The sequence below is a fragment of the Cucurbita pepo genome, chromosome 4 (genome assembly GCF_057944985.1).
Source record: "Cucurbita pepo subsp. pepo isolate OVF chromosome 4, ASM5794498v1, whole genome shotgun sequence".
Classification (NCBI taxonomy): domain Eukaryota; kingdom Viridiplantae; phylum Streptophyta; class Magnoliopsida; order Cucurbitales; family Cucurbitaceae; genus Cucurbita; species Cucurbita pepo.
The window spans coordinates 11,899,900-11,920,683 of NC_141801.1; the positions used below are offsets into that span (position 1 = coordinate 11,899,900).

A 20,784-nucleotide genomic window follows, 5' to 3' on the forward strand; every position below is an offset into this window, starting at 1 on the left:
TATTATAAAAGAATATATATATATCAATACAAATTCAAGGTAGCATTAAAGATATTAACAACAAAATGTTTATAAATGAGAGATTGATTATATTTAAGAAGAGATAAGAAAAAAATATTGATGGCTTAAGGTAGGCCGGCCTATGCTTATACCTCTTGCAAAATGAGTTACGTTTCTTCTGCTGCCTACATTTAATGCCCATTTACTCTAAATTGTAAAGAACGCGAAGGTTCCAAATTTCACATGGAGGTTCATTGCAATAATAACTGTTTGCTTAATAACTGCTGCCCATTATCCTAAAATTGCTCCAACTAAATCAAATTTATTCAAAGCCTTGATACCGTTTCTAGGGAGATCAAAGGTTTCCCCTTCTTTACCCATATAAATCCCACCAATCCCATCTCTATTCTTCTCTCATCATCATCGTTGTTGTTTCAGCCATGGGAGGAAAACGAGCGGTTCATTACTATGAGATGACGGAACTGGAAGTTCCTTTGAGTTGCAACAAACCCAAGTTGGCCAAGCCCGGCGCCAAAAGAGCCTCCACCAATCGACATGGGGCGGAGAAAACTACAACCACGGTCTACAAAAATGAACTTCCTGGTGGTTTAACTGTACAGGTCTCCAAAAGGCATAAGGTCAAGGAATTTGTGGACAACAACACCGGACGTTTGAGTTCCAAAGAAGAGGTTACTTATAAGTCTAGTTTCAAAGTGGATAATGCAGTTCAAGGATTTCTCAATGAGGTTCAAACTCAAGTGAAGTTTAAGAAGGCTCCAAGTTCTAGCAACAATTCCACCAAACCCACTAATAAGCATATCATGTTTGACTTCTAGGCCTATCTTTTGGGTCTCCATGTCTTTCCTTTCTTCTTTAATTTCCATGTTTTACTCTTTCAAACACATACTGTTAATTTGATTCTCAATTCTCCTAATTTGTTGGTTCATTTGTTTATAATGGTTTTTAAGACATCTAATGTGTTCTCTTCTCTCATTTTAAATTTAAAAAGTTATCCCCTACCAATAGTTAGTTGTTGTTGCTCTCTTGCTTGCATATATAATCTCTCTTTCAAGATCTCTCTTTCAAAAATCTCTTTGCTCTCATTCTCTAAAACCTTTTTCTTAAACTGAGGCTAGAGGTTCGAGCATACGTTTGCTTGGCCGTTAAACTGAGGTCAGAGGCTCGAACATACGTCTTGCTTGGCTATAGGCGATGTAAAAATGACTTAGCTCACTTGGTGAGTGCTGCACAATTGTAAGTCTGCTGCCATCCAGAGCGCGATTGTGACAAGTGCTCAACTTTATGGTACTAACAAGTGTTTGAGACTGACTCAATAAGAAATACAGAAAGAAAGACAGACTAACAAGGTGAAAATGTGGATTAAACGTCTTTATTCACACTAATATACAAAGCTTGAGGACATAGACTCTTAGTATGGCACATGCAGGCTAATCCATCTTATAATCATGACAAATTGAACAGCTTCCTTGTCTCTCTCTCCCAACCCCTACGCATAAAAATTGTCCCCTAAAGATTGTACCCTAACTCAAAATCTTGAAACATCAATTCCGATTGAAGAACAGAAGAAGAATCCCAGGAATTAGAGGAGGATGCGGATCTCATATCATGATGATCACTCTGAGCAGCCCACCACATGGAGCTATCCTTAGAAGAACCACCCACTTCTTTAAAGCAATCAAATTCAGGCACTTGTTCAGGTTGTGACATGAAACCCTCCGCCTTGTCATTAAGAAACTCATCCACTTCCACAAAGTTTGAAACTTGATGAACCCCAGATGCTAATTCATCTGAACTTGGGATCTCATAAGGAAGAGACACAGAATTGGTGTGAAAGAAATCAGCTTCCTTGGGCGGTTGAGTGGGTTGAAGATGATTAGGGTTTTGATTGTTCAGAGGCAGGAGGGATTGAAACTTCTTTTCCTGCATGGGGTGGAGCTTGGGCCATAGCTGAGGGTGTGTGTAGAAAGAGAGTGGATTGTGAAGGCCTTGAAGTTGCATATGGAGTTGAATCCTTTCCAAGGCTGAGTTACTCAAACCCTCTTTGGGGTCTTCATTGGTAGTTGATGAAGGTGAAATCCCATTATTGGTATTGGATTGTTTGGGTTTTCCAAGTAGTTTCTTTTTCAGCTTTGTGTTCCAGTAGTTTTTTATATCATTATCAGTTCTTCCAGGCAGCTGGGCAGCAATTACAGACCACCTAAAAAGACACAACCATACAATTCCAAGACAATCAGCCTCTGACAAAGGGAAAAAACCAAGACAGAATCAAGGACAAGGAAGAAAGACAAGTACACCAATTCAGATCTAGTAACATGATGGCTCAAGATGAACACTAATTTTGAAAGTTTTTGTTGGAATTTGGGCTCAAACCTGCTGCCAATGCTTATATAGAGGTTGCAAATGATGGTGTCCTCTTCCTCCGAGAATCCACCATGTTTGATATTAGGTCTCAAATAATTCAACCATCTCAATCTGCAACTCTTTCCACATCTCTTCAGCCCTTCAATTTTCAATCCAAAAACAAAAACATTTCAGAACCCTAGAAATGAAATTGAGACAAAAAAACAAGAGTTTGTTATATTTTTACAATATTATACCAATCTTTTGAGGAAGAGCAATCCAGTTTCCTCCAGTTCCATGCTGTTCAATATAAGCTTTAAGCTTTGCATCCTCTTCAGGTGACCATGGCCCTTTCTTGACACTGGCTTTATCACAACATGGAGCTCGACCCATTTTTGGTTCTTCTTGTGTAGGGTTTTTTGTGTTTGGAAAGAATGGAGGAAGAAGACCCTTGCTTTATAGGTTGAAAAAGTGGGGGAAATCTCTTTGCTTTCTATTACTTTATTTATGATTTTTTAGTACAAAAAGTAAAGTCTTCTCTCCGCTCAACCTCTCCCCCTTTACAACACCCTAAATTAACCTCATATCATTTGTGGAATCATTAATTACTCTATCTCTCTTACTTTTTGGATTAGTTCGGTCCTGCATCTTAAACAATTCAATCAACTGGCCACGCTACAAATTTAAAACTTACCCTTGAACTTTTTTAAATCTATTCATTTAGTGATGGGGTGGTGTTATAGAACCTCCTCCATCTTGTCCCTTTGTCGCCATTCTCCTGCAAAAAGAAAAATGTTCATCATATATTATGAAGTTGCATATTTTGGAATGAAATTCTTGGTGTGGACAATTCACCATATATTTTAAAACAATGTTCTTCTCTCATCTTCAACGTCGTATATGGGAATTGATTACGTAACATTCAAAACCCACTACTAGTAAATGTTGTCCGTTTTGACTCGTTATGTATCGTCGTCAGCCTCATGGTTTTAAAATGCATCTACTCGGAAGAAGTTTCTATACCTTTGTAAAAAATGTTTCGTTCTCCTTTCCAACCAATGTGGGATCTCATAATCTACTCCTTGAGGGTTAGCGTCCTCGCTGCCACACCGTTTAGTGTCTGGCTCTGATACCATTTGTAACAGCCCAAGCCCACTACTAGTAAATATTGTTTGCTTTAGCCCGTTACGTATCACTGTCAACCTCACAGTTTTAAAACGTGTCTACTATGGACAAGGTCTAGTCCTACTCCGTCCAATGCCTTGCACCGTCCGGTGTTTGGCTTTGATACCGTTTGTAACCACCTAAGTCCACCACTAACAAATCTTGTTCTCTTTGGACTTTCCATTCTAGACTTCTCCTCAAGTTTTAAAACGCGTTTGTTAGGAAGAGGTTTCTACGTACTTATAGTCGATATAAAATCTCTAAGTAGCTAGCAAGGGAAACTTAATTCTTGTTTATACTTTCACCTGTGCATGTCAGCCACAGGCATGGCCAAGCCATCATCTGAGTTATATATGAGGAGTTCCTTTCAGAAAAATCTTTCACCCTATGAATGAATCTTTTATTTTTGGTTGATGCCAATTCAATTAGAGAGGAAAAGAAGGGCAATACTTATTTTTCCTGTAATTTATTTGATAAATATTTGTGTCGATGACTTTTGGAATTAAGAAATGAAGGCTCCAAGGAACCGCACCCACATAGAAATTACAACTCGAAAAGCAACAAAACAACACGAAATTCCTAATAAACTACTCACTCTTTCAATATTTAATACTCAAATTTCCAATTTGAGTGAGATCCTTAGCGGCAATAACAACACTCTTCTGCTTGTCTCTCCCCACACCAAGAATCTTATATCAAATGCCACGGACCTTTCGGTTTCATCACCAAATTAGACCCATCTAATCTCAACACTTACAAATCCTTGTAGATAAGATCAGGATATGCATCATTTCTTATTCAACCAAAACATAAAGTGAGAAATAGAGATGAACAAGAAACTATAAACTATTTGATGTGGAATATTTGGTGGCATTATAATTCTTCTAAGTTGTTTAAAGTTGACTAATTAGGGTGAGCTTATTTGAAGTCCATGTTCAAACATCCTACATAACAACAAATCAAATTTTGTTTAGTTTCTTTGCTGCCCTACCAACCCTTCTCCCTCCCTAATAATTATACAATGTTTGGTATAATGCTAGGAGTAATGCGTTATTCAAAGCGGGGATTAAGAAATGATTGCCTTCTCTTAAAAAAGTTCATAATCTCGATTTCAATGAGTTTAGATGCTGTTATTATAATTATTTAAAGATAATCAATCCCTAAACATCGTAAGTCAAACAAAGAGGAGTAGTTCATTAGTTCGATAAGAAATTAAGTGTGATCCAATGATAAGATGACTAAAAAATGCTTAAAAGAATTGGAAGTCAACTTCACGGTTAAACATGTTTTACTTGAAGCAACTCTATATTAGATGACCTCCTATGAACTTATTCCGAGATGCATGTGAGTGAGGACAAAGCACGTTGGAAGCACTCGTTAAAAGTAGATAACGTGATCATGAGATCACACGTTGGTTTAGATGCTTTGATCAAACATGTCAACTCAAGCATGCAACCAAGATTAGTAATTGGATAACTTTAGAACTATACTAACAAATTATTGTCAAACCCTTTACGCGTTGATTATCTTCAAAATTTGGTAACCAAACCAACCACTTTATTATAAAAGAAAAAAAAAAAAAAAAAAAAAAGTCCAATATCCGTTGATTTAAATATATACCAGTTAATCCTTTTACCATTCTTTTATATAAAAAAAATAATATTTAGCAAAAGTTTCTTTATTTTTAATAATAATAATAATAGTCATCTAACAACTACGTACTTTGACTTTTGGTTATAGATGTCAAAGAACAACAATTCAAAATTTGTTACTTTTCTTTTCTTAAAATTTAGTCTATTAGTTTCCCTTATATAAAGATTCCGTGTTTTCTTATATGAAAATTTAATGTTATATAATAAAATGAAGTCAAACAAATGGTTAAAATTTATTGAAAGTATACAAATTAAAATGGAATATTTAAAAATATAAAGACAGAAATGAAATGAAATTTAATATATAGGAATCAATTTAAGCTAAAAAAAAACATGGAAGAAGTTGTAGTGTTGTTACTAAAAGCAGTTGACTATAATATTAAATGCTAGAGGTAGCAGCATAGCTTGAAGAAGACAGGGGGGTAAGGTGAGGGATTGTTGTCACAGAGCTTGACTCCATGGATGTAGCGATTGGAGAAAGAAGATTTGGTAGCCATTCATTAATATTTTTATGCATTGCTAAAACCCAAAGTCAAATGGGTTGAAAGAAAAAAAGACCAAGGAATATGCATGGATTCGGAGTGGTTGGAATGATAATGTTCTTGTTTTGGTTTTCTATGTTAATCATTCGCATTTCATCGTTCATTTTAAGTTTACCTCTTGTCTACAAACAATATAATTCTCTGTCTCATATTTGTATAATTATAATGTTTGTTGTTCATTGCTACATAATCATTATAAGAATTTCGAATTTTGTAGATGATTTAAAGATGTCGACAAAGATTTTTTCGACTTTTGGAAGGTGTCAACAAAGATCATTCTTATCCTATCATCATATTTTTGGAAGGTGGTATTTGTTTGGTAAATCTTGTAAAAGTCCGAGTTCACTGCTAATAAATAATGTTGTTCGTTTTGGCCCGTTACTTATAGTCATTAATATCACAATTTTTAAAATGCTTATGTTAGGGAGAGATTTCCACACATTTTTACAAAGAATGCTTTGTTAACCTCTCTAATTGATGTGGGATTTCATAATCCACCTCTCTTAAGGCTTAGCATCCTTATTGACATAACACGTCTGATTTTAATATCATTTCTAATATCATTTGTAAGAGCCAAGTCATGAGAAATGTGGGTGCCTTTACATCTTCAACCAATAGGAGATTAGAGGCTGTGGGACTGCCAGTGGCCACTGGTGCAGCATATTCATAGTCCAATTTCTCTGCTTCTTTCTGTTTATGGCTAACCTACTTTCACCTCCCTGGTCCCATCTCTTTCCCTCCACTGCTTCAAACTCTTAAACCCACCTGCAGCTGCGAAACCCAAATTATCCATTCTACCCTTGTTCTGTTTCACGTCTCCCCACCACCATCATGCTTCGCCTCCGCCGCAGCTGCCAACACTTTCGCCGACCATTTATCAAATTCCTATCCACTGCCGTCACTCCTCCGCCTCCTCCCCACCTCCCTCTCTCCCATCCCACTTACACTGTTTGGGGCTCCAACACTTCCGTTGGTAAAACCTTAGTTTCCGCCGGCCTCGCTTCCTCCTTTCTCCTCTCCGATTCTCCCTCCCAATTCCTCTACCTCAAGCCCATACAAACCGGCTTCCCTTCCGATTCCGATTCCCGTTTCGTCTTCCAGAAGATATCCTCCTTATTTCAACGCCGCCAAGCTCACCTCTCCCTTCTGGCCTCCGACCACGTTCTCAAGGCCTCTCTCCCCGTACTTAACTCCGTTTCCGGTTGCGGAATTGTCAATGGTAACGAATTGGCAATGTGTGACCTGGGTCGGTATGAAGATCAGCTATTGGTGGGACAGGAATCGGGTATAGGTTCGAGACTAATCTGTAAGACCATGTACGCATGGAAACAGGCAGTGTCTCCGCATTTGGCAGCTGAAAGGGAAAGCGGGCCGGTGGACGACGCCGTTGTGCTACAGTCGCTGCAGAGTTGCTTGACTACTGGATTGGAAGTGAGTGGCGAGAGTGATGATGCAAAAACCAGAGCCATGTGTCTCGTCGAGACAGCCGGTGGGGTTGCTAGTCCAGGCCCTTCTGGGTCCCTTCAATGTGACTTATACAGGTGCCTTCAAGATTCTATTATTGTTCCACGTAGTATTGATTATTCTACTAGTACTTCACTGCCCTGCCCTGCCCTGCTTTTATTTTTAAATTAAGGACGGAGCATAGCATAGGAAGAATTTCACCGATTGCAGAAATGGAAAATGCCACGAGAAAATTTCAGTTCTAAGCGCTATTGTAATTGCCAAATATTTAACTAAGCTGAATTCGTCTCGGTTGGATTCTGGATCTACTCCAGTTGTTCAATAATTCTTTTGAAATGAACAGTTTCTCTTAACGTGTTTGTTTACAAGAGCTGGACCTCTCTGTCGCTCGCATTGTGGGTACACCCTGTTGTGATAATGAATATTCTGTTTTTTCTTCATCCTCTTACCCCCATTGGCGGCAGGACAGTTCAATTAAATTTTCAGGCTAGAATTGAGAATGTTAAGTGGATTTGTTTTTTTGTTCTTTATATTCTGTTTATTTGAAATTCATAGAGGAACTTTTAGTGAGTAGGCAATCATGGATAAAAATTAATCAGTTGACATATCTGATCATTTTCCTTCAGAGAATGATCGTATTTAACACGATGAAATTTTGCTCTGATACCATAACAAGTGTAAATGAAGGAGAAAGAGTTATATTAATATCGAATAAACTCTATCCTAAAGATGATACATCCCTTAAGTATATACAGACAAGATTAATGAATAACAAATACAAATGCAGCTATTACAAACTTTAACACATAAACTAGTATGAATCATAGGTATTAGCGGCTAAGTTTACTTGAATCCTGAATTTCAGATTTCTATTTCATTCTATCAGGCCTTTCCGTTTGCCCTGCCTTCTTGTTGGTGATGGTCAGCTGGGTGGTATTTCTGGAACAATTTCAGCGTATGAGACTTTGAAACTTCGAGGTTACGATGTTGCTGCCATTATCTTTGCTGATAATGGGCTTGCTAATGAAGTGCCGTTAAGCTCTCATCTTCGAAATAGGTAAATTGCAGTATTTTTTATTTTACTTCGTATGAGGGAAGTACACATGCACCGTCGTGGCAGGCGACGTGCTATTCTATGGCATTGGTGTTTCTTAATAGAAATAACTGTATTAAAAAAAATTAGTTGCAGAAGTGTAAGTGCTAGAAATTGTCAAAGGAAGGTGGATAAAGTGGCCGCTAGTGTGACATTATGTTATTTCATTCCCCCTGACGACTTTTTCTAATCTACGGTTATAAATTTTCACTTCAATTCATATTTCAGCTTTGAGGCATGTTCATTTACTTTTTCCTTTTAGGGTGCCAGTTCTTGTGCTACCTCCCATTCCAGCTGATATAACAGACGACCTGATGGATTGGTTCGATACCTCTCGGAACGTATTTGATTCTCTGAAGGAAATATTGTTATCAGCTCATTCAAAAAAAATTAATTACTTGCGAGAAATGCCTAAAAAGGCAATGAATGTCTTTTGGTGGCCATTCACCCAGCATAAACTTGTGGCAGATGAAGCTGTTACAGTAATTGATTCTCGCTGTGGTGAGAACTTCACTGTTTTCAAGGTGCAACTCAGCATTGCTGTTACTGAATGATATATTTACATATAGTTACATATGTTTTCTGCTTATAGTCTTATACAGTTGGAGTCTCCGTGCATATGGGTGCATATTCGTGGATGTCTGCATTTTTATTTTCAAAATTTTAATATTAGTTTGATAAAATTTATTCAATAAAAATTATATCCAAGCGTGCAAGTCTTTATTTATGCAAATATTTTCCACAATGTGAAGAAATTGTAACATCACTTAGGAGTAGAATTTGTCTAATAGATCTGTGTTGAATACTAATTTTGATCTTTTGACTTCACGTATATCAATTATTTTAATATGCTGCCTTTGAAACTGACACTACCTTGATTCCGCATGCGTGTATGATTTTTCATATTTGATTTGCACGTAGCATACAAAATTATAGTAACATATTATGTTTGCACTGCATGTTCTATATAGGATCAGGGCAGTGAATTTATGACTCAACAATTTGATGCCTGTGCCAGTTGGTGGACACAAGGCCCTGATGCTGCCTTACAGGTCAATTCTTGATCGTTGTTTCTTTTATTTCTCTATGCATTTAAGTTGTTGCAGTTAGTGTTATTGGTTTCATTTAGTTTGAAGTTTTGGCTATTCTCTCAATTTAAAAAAATAAAAAGGTGAAGAACAAATACCGTAATCCCAGTGTCCTTTTACCTTCCCTTATCATTTCACAACTGCAAACATGGATGTGTATTAAGGGTATATATTAATCACTATCTAGTTTGCATGTCCAAGGAATCGCGGTTCTAACTAGAGTGAATCAGGAAGAATTTGGAGGCAACTAAAGAATGATGTTATGTGACAATTGCTTATAACATTTGATTGTTAGAAAACTCAGGTTTTAGTATCTTAGACTCATTCTTACTAGCAGAAAGTTAAATAATCATTTTACTTTTACTAGTAATCTTTGTTGTAGATTCATAATGTCATCAAGGCTTTTTTGTTAAACTACTTGCCCCTTTTCATTTCTTTGATCGTAATCTTGAAATGATAAACTACAGTGCTCCTTTTTGCTCTTATGATATATCTATGCATATAGCTGTGGAATTCTTATATTTCATTGTAATAGCAAGCATACCCCCCATGTTTTTGCTTTAACGCACCTTCTGTTTAGGTGTTCTCAGACTGAGCTAGCAAGTGATATGGGTTATGCTACTGCAAGATTCGGGCACGTAATGTTTCCAGAGAATGTGTATGAACCAGCTTTGGAATGTGCAGAGCTTTTACTTGATGGTGTTGGAAAAGGTTATTACCTTACTGTTTTAACCTATTTTTCCATATAGTCAGGTCATGTATTTATTAATTCTTCGCAAATTTAGGCATGTTCCATATTGATCACTTATATGTTAGATTTTTCTGACTCCCAATTACCATACTACTCTGCAGCGTAAAATTTGATTCAGTTATAAATCAGATACCCATAATTGAAATAGTTTGCCATGGAGTTCACATATGGTTAATTATTTGTCCAGTTCATATATTTCACGATCACCTCTTCCAAGATAAACTTAATGATCCTACGCTCGAATAAGAAGTCCTTGACTGCAACTGTACCTTGTAAATGGACATCTTTAGTTACCTTAAATCTTATTGATAGTCAGCGGATACAAATAAGAAAGTAGGTTGGAAGAAAGAATAATGATAGTGGTTGTTGAATGAGAGAGAAGGGTTATTTCTTCCATCCTATCTTTTTTTTTTAATTGGTTCTTCCTTCATATTTTCTCTCTGCTTAGATCCGTTTGTTTTTGTTAGATTATTATGTATATTGCGGATAAATAATGCTTAAAACTTAAGATATTTATTTTATAATTTCCATTGGCACGTACAAATTGTTATGAGTGGCTTTGAGAGGTTTGAATTTTCTTATCTGAATTATCTTTGATTCCAGAAAAAGGTATTCACGCCTATAAATTTTCTAGCTAAGAAGTTAATCTATTTGTTGTACAGTTGTACTAGACACCAGATTAGTAATTGTTATGTGAAATGTCAACCCATTTGCCTTTTCACTTTCGGTTTCGTTGTAAGTGTCTTAACTACACTGATAAAATAAAATGGAAGCGAGAATAATTGAACGATGAATCATTATTAACTGAATAAGTGATTCGAGGATTTTGTAATCTGGAAGTATTGTGCAAGTTATGCTAACCTATAGTTCCAGAGGAGGGATGTGTTAGCCTTTTCCTTCATTTTATTTTCTAATTGTTTCGACTAGTTTATACACCTTCATTTTACATCAAGACTCCATTTTTTGCAGGTTGGGCTTCTAGGGTGTATTTCTCAGATAATGGATCTACCGCTATTGAAATTGCACTAAAGATGGCCTTTCGGAAGTTTTCTTTTGACCATGGAATCCATGATGCTCAAGAATGCAACGCGGAAGCACCGCGTCCTGAGCTTATGGTAAGGTGGTTGCAATAAATCTATGCTAGAGAAGTTTATGGGATTCTCTGTATTGTTCATCATGATTAGGAGTACAGAAAACTCTCTTCCAAACTCAAGGACATAGAGTAGTACAATCTAACAGACGTGTCGTCAGTGGTTTATTATTGCAATAAGCACCCTTTTCCTATCTAATTATATCTTCACTTTAGCAGAGAATGCAAAATATCTAGGTAGTACTTGGCTACCCATGGTCTGACTACAGAAATTCATTAGTGTGTTCCACATGTTAGTTTGACTGACACTGAATTATAATCACGCACAAAATTATGGTGCAAGTTTTTTGAAAGAACTTTTGTCTGTGACATTATAAAGATTTACTATTCCAGGTCTTGGCTCTCAATGGATCATATCATGGTGATACATTAGGAGCTATGGAAGCACAGGCACCCTCATGTTATACAGGCTTCCTGCAGCAACCATGGTATAGATTTTTGTATTCAGAATTACGGTTCCTTATAGACTGCTGCATCTGTTAACACAAGAAGATTTTAGTTAACAGATCAAAGTGTAATTCAAACTATATGTTAACAGAAAACCGATAGTTTGTTTAGCCCATTCCTTGGACTTTCATCTGTTAACAAAAGATTTTAGTTAATGCACGAAAGAGCTTAATACTGAAGATCCTTGGGAACATGTTAATATCACTTTTTGCATAATCACAACAGGTATTCTGGAAGAGGTGTTTTTTTGGATCCTCCTACAGTCTACATGCACGGAGGTAAATGGTATCTTTCATTGCCAGTTGGATTGCAGCCAGAGAACATGATGCCTGAGAGTGTTTGTAAGTGAATATAGTTTTCCCCATTAAAGTATATCTCCTTTTTTGTATTATTAATATAATGTTATTTCTGTCAGTTTTCTGTTCACGTAATGAGGTATTTGATGAGAAGAGGGACAGTTCAGATTTGGCTGGAATCTATTCGGCATACTTGTCTCAACAATTATCAGATTCTTCAAAGTTCAATTCATTACTTGGAGCACTAATTATGGAACCAGGTAACCTCATGTATTACCATTATAAACCAATTCCTTTATCTCATTTTGAAAATGCTTTTTCAGATGAGGTTTTAAGACTAATTCATGAGATGGAGAATGTCACGATCAAAAATATCAATCATGTTGGGATTCTGGGTTGTGGGTGGGATGGGAAAGATATTATGCCATATATAATAAGTCTGTGTACCTCCGATGGAATTACAGCATTGGTGTTCCAGGATTTTTATCTCCGGAGTGTTTATGACTCTGGTTATGTACACGTGAGTAGCTTAACTAACAACAACCGCCGTTTCCTTTACTAATTGTTTTATCATATATCCTGGGAATTGTTATATAGTAATACAAGGTGCTGGAGGAATGCATATGGTGGATCCTCTTTTCCAACGAGTACTTGTGAAAGAATGCAAAAGGCAAAAGATTCCCGTCATCTTTGATGAGGTTTTTACTGGTTTTTGGCGCTTGGGTTGTGAGGTTCGTAGCCATTCATCTTATTAAAATTTCATTTTCTGGTTGGAACCAATAACATTGAAAGTTTAATTCAAACTATCGGTTCCTTATAGACTGCTGCAGAGCTGCTTCATTGTGCACCTGATATAGCCTGCTTCGCAAAGCTGATGACTGGTGGAATTATTCCGTTATCTGCTACGTTAGCTTCAAACTCTGTATTTGAACCCTTTATTGGTGACTCTAAGGTAATTACTGCCAGGGGTGCGATTATTATCAACAATGTCTCTTTGTCATCGTTTCTGTCTATGATACGAACATCATCTTATGCCAGTTTATTTTTATAATTTGAACTTTTCCCAAGGCAGCATTCTTATGAATTTTCAATTAGTTCTAGTAGTGCTCGATCAAAATTTATCTGCAGACTTCTGAATGTGGTTGATGTGTATGATTCCATTATGATCTGCGTGGATTCCCTTAAATCTCTAATCATAGCTGAAATAAGCTTGCTCGTACAATTTATGGTATCTACGCATCGGTTTAAATCCCTTTTTCATCTTCATTTTATAGCTTGAGGCCCTTTTGCACGGACACTCGTATTCTGCTCATGCTTTGGGCTGCACGGCTGCTGCTAAGTCCATTAAATGGTTTAAAAATCCTCAGACGAACCAGAATATCAATTCTGAAGGGAAATCGCTCAGGGAGGCAAGTGCAATCATATTTTTATTTTGTTCTCAGTTGACTCAATACAAGGTCATGTTATACTTCGAAGGTCTTGCCAAGATTCTTTTGCTTTCTTGATTCATTTGTTCCTTAACGCTTACAGTTATGGGATGAAAATTTGGTTCACTTGATCTCATCACATCCTGCGGTGAAGAGAGTAGTCGCATTGGGAACACTCTTTGCTCTAGAACTTAAAGCAGATGGCCCTGATGCCGGGTATGTTCGAGCCTCCTCATCTACTGTTTTTCTTTTAGCATTGTTATCTGTCTTATTGCAATAGATGTCCCCTGCTATGCATCTGTCTTCCAAATAATAGTGCCATGCGTTATATTTGGATCTTTGAATCCGAAGGGTACATCAAAGAATAAGAAAATTCAACCTGATATTCTGTTTGCTGGCTAACCCTTCCGGAAGAGATCGACAAGGAATATTCCTTTTTGGGAGCGATTCATCCTTTCCAGTGGCTACATTTATGTTAAGTCTGGTCGCACTTTAGTTCAGCACCCATAAAAAATTCCGAAGAAATTCCAATCATTCTTGTTATACTCTAATCATTCTTGTTATACGCTCGTTCCAACCTTATGCCTTTTATAGCCGTCCCAAACAAATTTCCTATTTCACTAGGAGTTATGATATGTGGGTCAGTGAGTGAATAGAGGTTGATATCTTAAGTTGATTGGTTTTGAACAGGTATGCATCCCAGTATTCAAGATCTCTTCTATTAAAGCTTCGGGAAGATGGGATTTATATGAGGCCATTGGGCAATGTCATATACCTTATGTGCGGGCCCTGCACAAAACCAGATATCTGCAGCCAATTACTCATCAAACTCCGTAGCAGATTGGATGAGTTTATCAGCGAGTCCGCCGAAAGCTTGAAATCCTGTCATTCATGAAAGACGGCAATACCACTATTCTGTTGGGCGTTTTTGGTGGCTCTATTAGTAACCTTTTAATGTAGTTAGTGCAGTAGTAGCTCATGTTGCAAGCCTGATTGATTGAAATGTCTTATGAATATTGACTTAGCTTGAAGCTTTTCTTATTGGTTGTCATCTCAAAAGAATAGTGAGAACAGGGTATTATCAATTTTTCAAATCTTGACTTTCAAGGTGAGAAATGAAAATAGTAACATTTAGGTTGAAATGTACTAGCTGTTTACTTACCTGTCCTATGTCCATATACAAAGCAAAGTTTTCGGTGGTCCCATATTTATTGCATTACCGAAGTTCACAACACTCCATCTGTGATCCATCATCTATGCAGAACTGACTTTTTAGGCCTAATCTCTATCCCTTGAACGATGAGGCCACGCTTGGAATAATTGCAATTAACCTCCTTCAGAACCATCTCAACTTCATCATCTCCACCATTATTATGAAACTCTCCCATCTCGATTTCAAACCAACCGTCATGTCTTTCCTTTGGCAGCGCCATCCGTGACATGTTAATTCCAGGCGTATGGGTTTTGCTTCCCATCCATCGTAAACGTTGGCGATGTCCAGGCGCATTGCTTCCCATCCATACTAAACGTTGGCGCTTACGTTGGGAGTTGTCTAAATAAGGGTCCAAACCCACACTAATGGTGCAGCAATCACCACCAACGATTCCCACCTTGGCATCAGCAGGAACTATATCGAACCCATAATATCGTTCATTCATTTTAAACACGAAGTAAGCTGCATAAGTCGTTGCAGCAGACAACATTTTGCAGCTTATCTTTCCACGTAACTCAACCCACCACGCCTGGAGGAGAACAGCCACCTCCCCGAACCTGATTCTCACACCCACATTAAAAGGACAAAGTAAATATTAGAAGCAGAAGGAAAAGAAACAAAGGGGATTTGAGAGTTAAACCTCGACTCAGGATGTGATATCCAAGTCCAATAGTCAGGGGTGTCGGTCCAAATAATCTTCAGGTCCCTTGCTCCAAGCATTATGCACTTTTTACCACTCCATTTGTCCAATGAAAAGCTCTGCCAAACGCCATCCATTGAACCCACTCAGCTTATAAAGATGTACTTATGAACCAATTTATACAATCAAATAATCAATACCTTGAAACTTTACCAAGGGAAGATACCAAAAGTTTCTTGCCCTTCACATATTGACTAGAATACAAGAAATTTGATAATTTCGATAGCTTTTGTTGAAGTTTAAACGTTAAAATAACCCAGTAGCTCAAGCATAGTATGTATAAATCTCAGATCATACTTCTCTACGGATTCATATTTGTACATACAGAAACAGTACGTATGTGGGATCCTAACAACAGAAGCCCTTTTTATCTGATTAAACAGGCATCTTATTAACAAAACATATTTAATACTTATTTGGTGGGCTATTTTTATAATTTGATTAGATTAAGCAGGAAAGAACCAAATCTATAAGCTTCAACTTTTCACCAATGAATAACGAACTTTGGAAATAATTTTGTTGGCGAAGGTATTCGAAAAGAACGCCTGAGAAGGAAAGAACTTCTGATCCGACGATGGGCACAGGCGGAGGAGTTGGAGATGGATTGCAAATTAGAAAAATTAGGGGAATCAGAAAGGTTACCTTGTTGCCGTCATCAATCAGCAGTGGGCAGTCGCAGAGGGAGAAAAAGATCTCCTTTTTTGAACTGGAAATTGGATCAAATTTCAGGTCACTGGTTTTCCTCCGAGAAACCAAAGATTCCCAATCGATGGGCAGGAAGTTGTTCCATAAGATGTCCGACTGCGCCGCCGCATGGAAAGTCCCCGAAACCGCCGACGATCTGCAGGCATCCGATGGAGTCGTCAGCGACAATATGTTAGCCACGACTCCTTCTGGCATCGAAGATAAATAAATAATTCCTTCGCTCTCTTCTTCTTCCATCTTTCTTGGCAGTCTGAATGAGTAATGAATTTTACTTTCGGGGACAAATGGATAATATATCTATTCTCCTTCCAACCTACGCCAACATCTGACCATTAATTATATATATGTATATATTTGAACAAGTTATGTCTCTGTCCGACCGACGGCTTCCCTTAATATGTCATCAAATTTGGGGGCATCCTGGTAGGAAAGTCCATGACTCTGAAGAGATAAACCACCAGAAGCAAGTAAGAAAAAGTCCCCCCTCCTCTTATTTACAAGTAGAGCACTACAAGCACCAAAGCTAACCATATTTTAGAGGGGAGAAGAGCCTTGACTTTCAAAATTATTAGTAAAAGCTAACGAGGGCCCCTAACGGCCCCTACTGATGGGAAGTAGAGGAAAAAAATTCTTCAGGTTGCATATTCATGTTCAGAAAAAAAATCAGGTTATCTTAACGATCTACTTTTTTGAACCAGTGTGAACGGTCTAAACTTCTATCCTGATTTCTTTCTTTCTTCATATTTGTAAAAGGGGAGGAAATTTTGAGGCAAATGATCAATGTTGGTTCAACAAAGTGTGCGAGGCAATCATATTCTCAACGAGGCAGCTGACACTCTCTGTAAGTTAGCAATCCTCTCTCTCCCGTGTAGCAACCTCATCCGTCACCTTCCCTTTGAAACTCCCTTGAATTGCACCCATGTACTCTTGAAGTAAAAAGCCAGTCGGCTAGCTCTCTATCATTTATCTTGTTAAGCGAAAGAAAGAGGAAAAGAAAAGTTCCCGTTGCTGTGTATTTAGAACAATTCATTTCACTGAAATATTTTTTGAGGAAAAAAATTCGATCTTTACCCTAAACTACAGGGTGTATAAACGTTGAAATTGATTGAAATTTGAAACTAGGCATCTAGTTTCTTGAAGTTGTAACAATCTATGCAGGGTTCATTTTGGGCCTAATCTCTATACCCTGAACAACGAGGCCACTCCTGGAATCAATACACTTAACCTTCTTAAGAATGATCTCTACTTCATCATCTCCACCATCAATACGAAACTCTCCTAACTCAGTTTCAAACCAACCGTCATGTCTCTCCCTTGGCTGCTCCAACCTTGATAGATTGCATCCTGCTCGTGGTACGCGTCGGCCTCGCTGATGAGGATTGTCGAAATAAGGGTCCAAACAAACGCTCTTCATATAGTGTTCACTACCAACAATGCCCACCATGGCATCGACAGGATCTATATTGAACCCAAAGTATCTACGTTCCCTCGTCCTGAACACAAAGTAAGCTACATAAGTTGTTGCAGGAGACAACATTCTACTGCTTATCTTTCCTCGGATTTCAAGCCACCACACCTTGAAGATGACAAGTACTTCTGTGAACCTGATTCTCACACCCACATTAGAAGGCAAGGTATCAGAATTGGGATCAAGATAAAAAGTGGGATTTGAGCCAATCGTTTAGGCTTAAAACCTTGACTCAGGATGAGATTCCCAGGCCCAATAGACAGAGGTATCGCCCCAAACAATTGATAGCTCCCTTGCTCCAAGCATTACGCATTTCTTACCACTCCGTTTGTCCAAAGAGATGCTCTGCTACATACCAATGATTGTACCCACTCAATTTATGTGCATACAAAGAAAAACTGTACAAAAGATGGGAACATGATCATAATGTCTTTCTGTTCTTTGAGAATCAAATCTGGACCTAAAATTGGAGTCGGCGGAAGCTTAATTCTCCCAAACACAACTTTTTCATATCACAGTTCATGTTTTCTGGATTTTGAGTAAACCTTTTCAAGGATAATCACAAAAGTTTTTGTAGGAATCGAAATAACTTCGAAAGTTCATGTTGAAAATCGAGTATGTCTATAAAAACCGAGCATGACGGCGAGGCTAGAGTAACACTTGTCGCCGCCGACAACTCACGCAACTCCGGCCACCATTAATTTAGAGAAATTGGGGGAATCAAAAAGCGTACCGTGTAGCCATCGTCAATTAGCAGTGGATTGTTGCAAAGGGAGAAAAAGATCTCCTTCGTGGACCATGTAATCGGATCAAAATTCAGGTCATTAGGTTTCCGCCGAGAAATCAAATCTTCCCAATCGGTAGGCAGGAATCTCTCCCACACGATATCGGACTGCGCCGCCGCATGGAAAGTACGGGAGACCGCCGATGACCTGCAGGCATCGGATGGAGTCGTCAGAGACAAGATGTTAGCAATTGCTCCTTCTGGCAGAGAAGAGAAATCCGCAATTTCTCCGTCCTCCGTTCCCGTCCTCGTTTCATCCTTGTCCATGATGAATCAGGAACAGAACTCTATTTTACTGTTTCTTAAAACAGAAAAATGGTGGCGAAGGGATAGTTTTGTTCGAGTGATGTTCTACAGATATTAATTGATTTTATTTATCGTTATCTTTTATCGAATTCTATAGCCAATCAACTTTTTGAAAGCTATTACTAAAAAAAAAATAATTAAAAAAAAAAAACAACATCATTTTAGGCCTAAAATAAATGAAACACAGTCGCTGGTTTTTTCAAACCTCTGGATAAACAAAAGCAAGCCAATAGCAAAACCATGGCTTTAATCAATCAAAGCATCTATGCAAGAACAGAGGTGGGTTTAGGCCTAATCTCAATCCCCTCAACGACAAGCCCAATCTTGCGTGTGCCGCCCTTCACCTCCATAAGATCCATCTCAACTTCATCATCTCCATCGCCACTTTCAAACTCCCCCAACTCGATTTCAAACCACCCATCCTGTCTCTCCTTCGGCTGCTCTAACCCTGACGACATTTCCAATGAATGGTCCATCAACCATGGTGCAAGCCGCAGACGAGAGTTCTCCAAATCAGGGTCCAAACAAACTGTTTTCGGATCGCTTTCGGTGCCAAGAATTCCCGCCCTGACTTCAGCAAGATCAAAATTGAACCCTCGGTATTCATCTTCATTCATCTTGAACACCAAGTAAACACCATAAGTTGTTCTACGAGTCAGTATTCTGCAACTCATTCTTCCACGGATTTCAAGCCACCACACCTGGAGGAGTACAGCCACCTCTGCAAACCTGATTCTCACACCCACGTCCAAATGGCAGAGTTTTAGAATTGGGAGGGAAACAAAAAATTAAGATATAATTTCATATAGACTTTGAACCTCGAATCAGGATGATGTTCCCAGGTCCAATACTCAGGGGTATCACTCCAAACGATCGTGATGTTCCTTGCTCCAAGCATTATGCACTTCCTACCAGTCCATTTCTCCAATGCAAGGCTCTGCAGCATGCCAATGATTTAAGTGCATACAAATAGAAAGTGCAAAATAGCTTCATTGTTGATTCAACAAGTGGTATAAGATACACAAATGAATCAGTGGCTTTTCGTTCTTTATCAATCAGACTGGTTTAAGTGTCTGTTCATACAGTTAAATAATAATCTGGGACTGAAATTTGCGTCAGCAGAAGCTTAGTTCGTACACTAAACTCAATGTAAGGGATAATTTAGAACAAGATTAAGCCTAGAAACTAACAACTTACATACTAATAATAGTGTATTTAGCTCTATTTTAAAAAGAAAATTTGATAACATCTGAAAGTTTAAGAGCCATTCATTCGGTTATAGACTTTATTAAATCAAAATGAAAAGGAATTAGTTACTTAAACTTCATACATTAGATTTTATTTATTTATTCGTCTTTTCAAAAGGGGGATTCTGGATATCGAACATTCACTAAAATGCATATGAAGCGAACTCTGTTTAAAGATTAACTGTAAAAGTTTTTGTTGAAATCCAAGATTGATTCAAAAGAAAACTTGGGTTCGAGGTTTTTAGCAATCGTTTAGAATGTATTTATATTCTAAAATTACATGTCAATTTGATAACAAGAAAGGGAACTCCGATGATGTTTGTGTCGACCGACCACCGATCAAACTCCGGCCACCGCCAATTTAGAGAGCTAGGGAATCGGAAAGCTTACCTTGTCGCCATCGTCAAGTAGCATTGGGCTGTCGCAAAGGGAGAAAAAAATGTTCTTCTTCGAACAGGAAATTGGATCAAAATCCAGGTCAGCAGATTTACATCGAGAAATCAGTACGTCCAAATCGGGAGGCAGGAATCTGTTCCACACGATGTCGGACTGCGCCGCCGAATGGAAAATCCGGGAAACCGTCGAGGCCCTACAAACATCTAATGGAGTGGTCAGCGACAAGATGTAAGCGATTACTCCTTCCGGCAGAGAAGAGAGATCGGCAGTTGCCGTCCTCATTTCTTCTTCCATTGGATTTCTCTGGTACAGTCAATATTTTGTGGAAAGAAACCTGCATGCATATATACGGAATATTTCGCTCGATTTTGGTAAGTAGTCAATTCACTCTCTTTCGCTAAAATCCATCTCCGGTTGCTTCGAGACTAAGCTTTAGCAGAATTTCAATCTAATGGGCCCATTCATTGGGCTGGTTTGTTGATGGCCCATTCATTGGGCTTGTTTGTTGATGGCCCATTCATTGGGCTTGT

At 38.1% G+C, this 20,784-nt stretch overlaps 5 protein-coding genes across 5 annotated transcripts; 1 reads left to right on the forward strand and 4 right to left on the reverse strand.

Annotated features, from left to right (window-relative positions):
• Positions 1-1,432: 1,432 nt before the first annotated feature.
• On the reverse strand, positions 1,433-2,796 carry LOC111793982 (transcription factor MYB36-like). Its single transcript, XM_023676075.2, has 3 exons — positions 2,619-2,796; positions 2,392-2,521; positions 1,433-2,218 (listed from the first exon to the last, which is right to left on the reverse strand). The coding sequence occupies exons 1-3, from the start codon at positions 2,752-2,754 to the stop codon at positions 1,528-1,530; spliced, it is 957 nt and encodes a 318-aa protein (XP_023531843.2). The 5' UTR covers positions 2,755-2,796; the 3' UTR covers positions 1,433-1,527.
• A 3,580-nt stretch (positions 2,797-6,376) lies between these two features.
• Positions 6,377-14,577, forward strand: BIO1 (adenosylmethionine-8-amino-7-oxononanoate transaminase). The gene is made up of 14 exons (XM_023674231.2): positions 6,377-7,260; positions 8,070-8,240; positions 8,539-8,800; positions 9,248-9,328; positions 9,955-10,075; positions 11,085-11,230; positions 11,599-11,693; positions 11,938-12,053; positions 12,128-12,268; positions 12,606-12,739; positions 12,829-12,960; positions 13,283-13,417; positions 13,539-13,651; positions 14,126-14,577. The coding sequence occupies exons 1-14, from the start codon at positions 6,551-6,553 to the stop codon at positions 14,328-14,330; spliced, it is 2,562 nt and encodes an 853-aa protein (XP_023529999.2). The 5' UTR covers positions 6,377-6,550; the 3' UTR covers positions 14,331-14,577.
• LOC111792681 (F-box protein PP2-B10-like) lies at positions 14,545-16,455 on the reverse strand. Its single transcript, XM_023674232.2, has 3 exons — positions 15,991-16,455; positions 15,289-15,407; positions 14,545-15,205 (listed from the first exon to the last, which is right to left on the reverse strand). The coding sequence occupies exons 1-3, from the start codon at positions 16,288-16,290 to the stop codon at positions 14,686-14,688; spliced, it is 939 nt and encodes a 312-aa protein (XP_023530000.2). The 5' UTR covers positions 16,291-16,455; the 3' UTR covers positions 14,545-14,685.
• A 611-nt stretch (positions 16,456-17,066) lies between these two features.
• LOC111792682 (F-box protein PP2-B10) lies at positions 17,067-18,709 on the reverse strand. The gene is made up of 3 exons (XM_023674233.2): positions 18,255-18,709; positions 17,748-17,866; positions 17,067-17,657 (listed from the first exon to the last, which is right to left on the reverse strand). The coding sequence occupies exons 1-3, from the start codon at positions 18,570-18,572 to the stop codon at positions 17,204-17,206; spliced, it is 891 nt and encodes a 296-aa protein (XP_023530001.2). The 5' UTR covers positions 18,573-18,709; the 3' UTR covers positions 17,067-17,203.
• Positions 18,710-18,753: 44 nt separating this feature from the next.
• On the reverse strand, positions 18,754-20,593 carry LOC111792683 (F-box protein PP2-B10). The gene is made up of 3 exons (XM_023674234.2): positions 20,249-20,593; positions 19,430-19,548; positions 18,754-19,340 (listed from the first exon to the last, which is right to left on the reverse strand). The coding sequence occupies exons 1-3, from the start codon at positions 20,546-20,548 to the stop codon at positions 18,875-18,877; spliced, it is 885 nt and encodes a 294-aa protein (XP_023530002.2). The 5' UTR covers positions 20,549-20,593; the 3' UTR covers positions 18,754-18,874.
• Positions 20,594-20,784: the final 191 nt, after the last annotated feature.